This window comes from Musa acuminata, chromosome BXJ1-5 (assembly GCF_036884655.1).
Source record: "Musa acuminata AAA Group cultivar baxijiao chromosome BXJ1-5, Cavendish_Baxijiao_AAA, whole genome shotgun sequence".
Taxonomy (NCBI): Eukaryota; Viridiplantae; Streptophyta; class Magnoliopsida; order Zingiberales; family Musaceae; genus Musa; species Musa acuminata.
In genome coordinates, this window is record NC_088331.1 from 301,881 (window position 1) to 310,184 (window position 8,304).

Genomic DNA, 8,304 nt, shown 5'->3' on the forward strand with positions numbered 1-8,304 from the left:
AAAGATGTCCACATCTTTAGCGAGTGGGAGTTAATGGAGGCCACATGCTCCCTCCCACTTTTTACGTCCAGTGGCAGTGCGTCACCTCAGCCAACCAAAACACTCGAGATCAGCCAAGCAGCGAGGCAACCAGATCAACACCAAAAGATGGCATGATCTTCAAGGAAAAGGACAATGACAGAGATGTCAGTGTGTAAACAAAATATAGATAATATTGGTAGATCAATTTGGTAACAAGGAGAAAGAGAGAGAGAGAAAAAGTGGATGTCACGATGAGTGGAATTCACGCTTGGACAGGGACCAACTTACTTGGGTCTCTGGGAGGAGCTTTCCTAGTTGTGGTCCATGGCGGAATGGCACAGTCTACAGCCGTGGCAGGATCTGACACCAATTCTCTGCTCCAAAGACCCATCTCTTACTTGAATCTAGTTTTGAAATCTGCAACAAAAAACAGGGCAGACATATCTCAGTGGGAAAAAACAAAAACAAAAAAAGGAAGTAGAAGATCTACTGTTACCTGGCGCCAAAGGAATCATGCTGTTTTGTCACAGTGCTCCGATGTATATATATATATGTGTGTGTATCAAAAATAGAACAATAAAACAGCCTACATTAACATAACCAGTCTTCACAAATTAAGCATTGGATGTGTATCCAGGTTACAAGCACATACAATATGGTACAGTTATTAGACATAACACGGCTCAAGTAGTCATACTTCAAGTGCAGCAAAACATAGAGCAGGGAAAAAGAGAAAGGTTGCCACTTCAGTATTTGAACGACCCGACCGATGTGATCCTGGCGCTGAGATTTCTTGAATGCTGCTGACTTACATAGTCATCACACCCATTACTTTGAAGCCTTTTGATGGGGGCTGAATTCACAAAATCTACACCTTGTTTGCCCATCTGTTGCACTTCTTCGGGCGAAAGTATCTTTATGCACGATACACTGTTGACAAACTCCCTAGAACAAGCATAAAGCATTAATTAAAATGACAAACCAAACAATGATCTTAAAACTTTGCGGTGCAAGCCAAATTCATCATAAAATTTCTAAAACTCAGCAGCTAATGCAAATAGATATGGATACACTATAGAGGCAAAGCAGTGTTCCATTGCAAAAGGCAAGGCAGACTAAGAGCTACTTGAGAAAGTATCATCTGTGTATGAAGTTACGGAAAGAACTTACTGCCATGGATCATCGCCAACAAGAAGAACATCATCCTCCCGGTCGACGAATACAAGCTGCCAGCCTGATCTCAAAGGGTCCTCCAATTGGCCTTCCAGGCCAAACAGGTGCCCAAGCTCACTTCGCAACTCGTGGTAGCTGCTAAACCTCGTGATGTCCAGTGACCTCCCAAATGAACCTGATTTATAAACCTGTGACCGATGAGAACAGACAAGTATTAGCTGAGTAACATGTGTGCTACACTCGGTATGCAAAAACCTATACTCGGTCCTACAAAACAGTTCTAACTGATTGCACCCTGAAACAAAATCCAGATAAGATAATCACAAGATAAATTATAAATAAATAAATAAGCTCCACCTTAACAAATGTTCCACTCTGTGAGTTCACTTGATCAACATTCTCAGTAGACTGCAAAAGTCCTGATTCATCCAGACCATTTGACCCATTTACTGCTTGATTGATAGGAAAATCATTTCCAGCAGACCTCAATAAATTGCATGCAGCATACGCTATGTTTGTTGAATTAGTTCCATTGACACCAGTACCAAGACTTCGGATGCCATTCTGTACTGAAATCGATGAGTCAATATTGACACCAAACATGTGCTGGTTTTGGATATCCATATTGCCATCTTGATTCACTGAGCACTCTCTTCCCGGAAATGGTGGTAGCACTACAGATTGTAAGGGGATATTAGGCTGTCCAGAACCTATTTGTTCCACCTGTGAGAGTACACTTTGAGCTCCCGAAGGAAGCATTGATTCAACTGCAATTCGCTTCGATGACCAGGGATTCGAAGTAACTGGTTGGGCATATCTTGGCAAACTAAGAAGTTGTGATGTTTCTTCTGGAGAAATTTGATGTAAAATGTTATCAAGGGGGGAGACACTAGATGCCGAAACAGAGTTACCATTAGAATCTGGAAAGTCCTTCAACTGTGAGGATGGAGATATCATGTTCAAAGTGGTTGATTGGGATTGAGAACTAGAGCTGAGCTGAGACAGATTGGCTGCACCATAAGGAACTTGCTGATAAGCAGGCAAAACTCTTTGCTGCTGAAATTGTTGATGCTCTGGTATCTGTAGCTGCAGATTATGCTGCTGCTGCTGCTGCTGCTGCTGTTGTTCAGCAAACGAATGCCCCTGTTGCAAATGATGCTGAAGAAACTGAGACTGAGCCTGGCTTTGCATCTGATTTCCTTGAATAGTGTGAAGGAGGGGCTGGTGAGATTGAGGCTGTGCATGCTGTAGGATCTGACTCTGCAGTATGGGTGTGGATCTGCTGGTTGTGTTCTGAGGTTGCTGAAATTGAAGCATTGCAGGGGTTACCTGTTTAGTAAGATCCATGGTCTGCATTTCCTGAAGGGCTACTGCAGCCACTGTCTGATGCATGTCAGGTTGTAGAGCAAGCATAGAAGTACCAAGTCTTGGCTGCATCCAAGGTGTCACACCAACACCCTGGAAATTCAATGACTGTAGTGCCGGATTTCCACCATCTCTAAGCCACATCAGTGGTGAATTTAGACTGAACTCATCATCTCTTCCACCTACATAAATTGTAAAGTACAGAAAGATGACTGATGGAACAACTCAAAAATATTAATCATCATGTTTTCTAACAATTGCTGTTGCTGGTAATAAACATTCTGATTGTTCAAGTAGCACTAATAAATCATACCATGGAAGAAGGGCAATCCGGTGGGCCATGGGCGCTTAAACCGGAGAGGAAAGGAAGACGGATACATGGGAAAAGTCGTTAGAGGTTCAATTTCCCAAAGTGATACCCTAGGCTGCTTCTCTCCTGCCGTTGACTCATCCCAGCCAACCTGCACAAGTAATACCAAAATTAAAATTATAGTGACCAATTGAAAATATACGCATCCCCATCAATCACTTTTGCAGAAATAATAAGACTGCCAAATATTAGTCTTAAACATACTGGTTCTTTGAAGAAAGAAATCCATAAAGATGGCTATTTACCCATACCTACCTTTACAGAACGCCAATGTGAATTTGGCCATCGGACAGGGTCAAGATCACTGATCCCAGTAATCGTACCCATGTATCTGAAATCAAAGAAAAATCATCATAACATTAATTTTATAGAATGCAAAAAGAAGTTGAACAAAGTTAAATTTTATGCAAGCAATCAACTACTGAAGAACCTCTATAAATAAGATAGGGGAATGAAGAGTTACTCACCGTCTAACGCTTGATTCTTCGGTTTCAAACAGCATCCGGAAACGCATACCCACAGAAACACGGGTGTGATAGACTGCTTTAACATACTTCGTTAGTGGGATTACAAATTCAGAAGGGCTTGCCCTGAAAGCAAATATCAGTGGTAAATGTTAGTTGGAAAACATAAAAGTAGGCATATTTCAGAATGCACGGCATTCACCTTGGGTTATAGAATATGGTGAATCGGCTGTTTGTAGCAGCAGCATGAGCAGCTGCAGCAAGAAGGCCTATGTGCATGCTATCACTAGACAATACAGAAGAAGGCATAACTGTTTGAGGTCGATTGGCACGCCGAATACCCAATAGCAACTGATTGTTCTCATTCCTGAGGAAGAAAAAGTTTATTGGTAACAAGAATATAGAAGTGCTCAAAAGTAGCACATGAAACAAGCTTGATGATGATACCAGATAAATAGAACAGAATCCCCTGCAACGAGTCTCTTTGCACTCACAAAAACACTCCATCCTGTAGTAAGCAGATGCCTCTTTGGCTGACCTATATCATGTACAGTCATACAGTCATTAATTAGAATGAAATGCTGCAGAAACTAGCAACCAATGAAATAAGCATCTTAGCTCTGGCTGTCAATTGAAACAGGCTTGACAATCAAGAACAAAAAACACAACGACGACAAACTCTAGGAAATATCAGTCAATATATGATAAATAAAACTACAGTCAACGAGTAAAATTAACTTGCAAGCTATTGCTTCAAATCATAAGCACACAAGAATAGAAGATATAATTCCATGACAGTTAAAGACCAAACTATGAAACATCAAGCAATGCTCAGGGAATATAAAATGAGAATTTTATCTTTAAAGTGGTTAAGGAATATACCATAGCAACTTCCATCATCTCATGACACGATACAAAACACACACACATGAAAAACTCATGTACAATACAGTTAGATATACTGCTAATAAAAGATGACTGAACAAATACTCACCACGAAAAATGTGGCGGAACTTCCACTCATTGCCATGAAGGTCTCTTGCAACCAACTCCTGTGCAGGAGGCTGCTGTGAAAAATCCTAAAAGAAAACCCCAGCGTGAATAAGATAAGATTGTCAGAGACTGTAGAAATCCTAGAACAACTATGATCCAGTTAACACAATACACAAAATACCTACCAATGGAGGGAAAACTTTTTCTGCTGCTCGACGGGGAACTGAAAATCCACCATGTGTACTGGTGTCACTTGCGGTCAATGTCTTACAGAAGTAATTCGTTGGTTGTTTGCTGGGGGTACCCAAATCAGCAGGGAGATAGGGATCTTTTTGCTCTTGCTGTATGTTAGATCCAAAAGAAACAAACGAATGAAAAATACATTACAAGTGTGTTTAAAATAAGGCAGAAGCACAATGATACAGTTCATTACAGCACTCAATGGTTGCAAGGTCATCTGAGCATAAACTTCGTCGGTCTCCACATCAGCCTGAAGAAGATGTACAAATGAATTTTAATAGCTTATTTAACGCATCATATGGTTGACGGCAAATCAAGCATGTACAGTTTGATAGTACTGAAGATACACTTACATGCATAGTAACATTATGCAGCTGACAGATCAGCTGAGGAGGCAAGCTTGGGTAGTTTGGTATTTGAGAATCAACTTCCTTGTTGGTTGATGCAGCCACCTGTGACAGCCGAAATTGTTAAAGAACATATAACAGGTTGCTAGGGCTTCATGACTAAGGAATCAACTAAAAGACAAGAAGGCAAGGTCAAAAATACTGGAGATACTTCATTGTTTAATTGCATGAATGGTGACTTAGAGTAGGCTAAAACGACTGACCTGTTCACTATGACCCTGCGGAAAATATACTACCCGACTTCCAACAGCAGGTAATGACACCAGAGGTCCAGCACATGCATGCCATAACTCTGAGTTAAGACACCGTGGTTCCTCTGTATACGAGGGCACGAAAACAGCAAGAATCAGAATCAACATAAGCTAATGACAAGCTTATAAACAAATAGCACTAATAATAAGTTAATAACAATAACAATAAGGACAACTTCCTGGCTGCTTCTTCAGAAAACAAATACCCACTATTGTTTGAGTAAAAGAGCAAGTTTGAACCTGCTGACAAACATGCTCACAAGCTATGTAAACAAACCCATCAGATGATGCCAATTTAAATCTAAAACTAGAAAAGATGCAAGTCCTTCTATGGCAAATGCTGACCTCCATAATTATACAAACTTAGCACTTGTTAAATGGAGAAATACCGTTTACAGCATATTTACTCACCAACACAGCCTTTTTTCTAAGACATGGGCTATCACAAAAAGGATGCCCTGGATGTATAAAGAAATCTGGACTATCATGTCAAGAAGGAAGGCCAGTTGTAAAGCATTGCAACATCATCTAAAACTAGATTTTTAGAGATTAAACAACATGTAGTATAGCTAATGCTGTTTAGATTTTTTTCAGCCTAGTTGTCACCAGTAGGTGACTTTAGTTAATTGAGAATGAAACAAATACTGAAACCTGCCATTTTCAAAAGTTGCATTGCGTAGAAAACCATTTTTTTTTTAAATGGCATGTACGAGATAAAATGTAAAATTAAGCATCAGAGAAACAAGTAACTTGTAGAAGGGAGAAATTGTTTTTAAAAATATGCAGCCTTCAGCAATCAAATTGTCTAAACTCTATAATTGCTTGTGCAAGGAGAAACAGCACTGCTCTCAAACTAAATGATCAGGCGGTCTGCCCTGATCAAAGGTATTTTTAAGACTCATAAATGTTTAAATATCTGCCTCTTTATCCAACAGCTATCAGGTGAGTGCAGATTCCAAACTAAGATAAACTATGAATCCTGCAATGAAGCTTATAGAGCAATGCATAACTTGCACAATGATGCACCATCTGTTCTTGCACCTAGGGAACACATAACAGAAAAAAAAAAAAAAAAAAAGGATACCCAGAAGGAAAAATGTTTGAAAATGAAAAGCATGCCAATTTCCAGGGACAAATTGTTGGCCAAAGAATCAGTTCGAGACAGAATTGCAAACAATCTGAAAATTTTCATAACCAAATCCAGAACAATCACACATATATAAGGGCACGAATCATTGAACCACAGGAAGCACACGGAACAAAAGAATTATCACCAAAAACACAAATTTTCATGCTAATCACCAGAGAAGAGGATAAATAGCTACCTTCTTGCGGCTGAGTGGTGAGAGTTGGAGATGTTAGCCTCATTGTTTGGCAGTTGAGAAGAAGATTATTGCAGTAGGAAGCAGAAGCTTACTATCACAGTTGCTCCTTTCCGTCAGCAAACAACTGAAATCTTTAAGCACGGGCACTTTAAACAGCAAAACTCAAATCCTTTTTATTTTTTCCCCACAGAGTTGGTTGTGCCTCGCCTGTTTCCACTAGAACTCATGCCTCACTATTTTTCTCTGCAATCTATAAAAGCTACCAACTGAGAAAATGTAAAAGAACGATTTGGTTTTGACTACTCCATTTGGGCACAAATCCTCAACTATAAGCGGAGACCATCATCACCTAAGCCGATTCCTTTGCAAGGAAGAGCCACTCCCAGTTTAATCGGTCGTGATGCCTCGATTTGCAGGCGCCAGGGTTAGAGGTCGCAATCTTTGACATCAAAAGATGATTTTTGGACTTGAACACCAAGAAATCGTATCTGAAAGTAGAGCCAAAATCACAGATTCCGGAAGTTCCGCGGTGCCTCAAGCTTATTCAACTCGTAACGAAAACATCTACTCCAACCTTCACCTCAACCACTACATAGCTCCTTCCCCTGATGCTCAAACTAAAAGTCCAAAGGCCGACAGACTTGAAAAGGGAGGGAAAGAAAAAAAAAATGGAAACCAGCTATCTCAACCAAACCCACCGAGCTGAAACCCCGTAAAAAGATGAAATCTTTCTGCAAAACCCCAAAAGCCTTTCTCAATCCCAAGCTTCGACGAGGAACAAACTTGAAAAAAAAAAAAAAAATTCCTAAAAGAACAACCGAAATCACTATAACCCACGCATTGGAGAAGAAAACCCCGACGGCAACCGGAAAACCCTGCGGATCTCCCCTCAGAGCTTCCCCTTCGCGGCCCGTAAGAACGAAGCACCAAAAGGAGCCGCCTTTCCGCAAACACCCTCTACCCCAAACCCTATCTCGGCCTCAGACAACGAGACGCAGCTCGGTCTCCAAGAACTCGAACAAAGGGGTTCGGAAACCCTAGCCCGTGCTCCTCAGCCGCGAGGGTTCCACCTGGAACACCATGCACCGGAGATCTCGACCGCGAAGCATTACGGGACGGAGATTGGAATCACGCAGAGGATTATCGCGGTTCGTGGACAGATATCGCTGCTCGCTTGGATCGAAGCAGGGAGGTGAGAGGCTCCAAAAATAGGGACTTCGATGAGGTGCTTCGTGTCGGTCTCCAAGAGAAGTGAGAAGACTACTCTCTCTCTCTCTCTCTCTCTCTTAGTGCTATGATTTACAGTGGCATTCAATCTGTAGAAAACCGTCACTATTTATCTTTTTTCTTTCTTTTAGATTTCTCGCTTGCTTCCTATTTCCACCATTTCGTGCTGCCACAGTGTTTATACACTTGCTGAGAAGGGGGAAGAGAGAGAGAGAGAGAGAGAGAGAGAGAGAGAGAGACTAATTCGGCTCTTTGAATTTGATGCAGTGGAATCATGAAGTCATAGATAGTAGTTGAGTGCATATATTAAAAATAAAAGAACATGATGAATTCATTTGATTGGAAAGTGGAATAAGAATCATTCTTTAAGACATTCAAATGTAAATATATATATTTATATTTATATATTATTTAAGAATGTTATTATATGTAATAATAATATAATATAATATAATATAATAGTTAGTG

At 40.5% G+C, this 8,304-nt stretch overlaps 1 protein-coding gene across 2 annotated transcripts; it reads right to left on the minus strand.

The window, feature by feature from the left end:
• Positions 1 to 590: 590 nt before the first annotated feature.
• LOC135672835 (auxin response factor 17-like) lies at positions 591 to 7,912 on the minus strand. Of its 2 annotated transcripts, XM_065181250.1 has the most exons (15): positions 6,959 to 7,912; positions 6,610 to 6,859; positions 5,237 to 5,349; positions 4,980 to 5,078; positions 4,820 to 4,876; positions 4,572 to 4,727; positions 4,388 to 4,472; positions 3,841 to 3,931; positions 3,596 to 3,760; positions 3,397 to 3,519; positions 3,185 to 3,260; positions 2,873 to 3,020; positions 1,552 to 2,741; positions 1,192 to 1,382; positions 591 to 966 (listed from the first exon to the last, which is right to left on the minus strand). In XM_065181250.1, exons 2-15 carry the CDS (start codon positions 6,650 to 6,652, stop codon positions 768 to 770), a joined length of 2,736 nt encoding a protein of 911 aa, XP_065037322.1. In that variant the 5' UTR covers positions 6,653 to 6,859; positions 6,959 to 7,912; the 3' UTR covers positions 591 to 767. The 2 variants fall into 2 exon arrangements, with proteins under 2 accessions (XP_065037322.1, XP_065037321.1); XM_065181249.1 differs by having other exon boundaries at positions 6,610 to 7,912.
• Between the last annotated feature and the right edge of the window lie 392 nt (positions 7,913 to 8,304).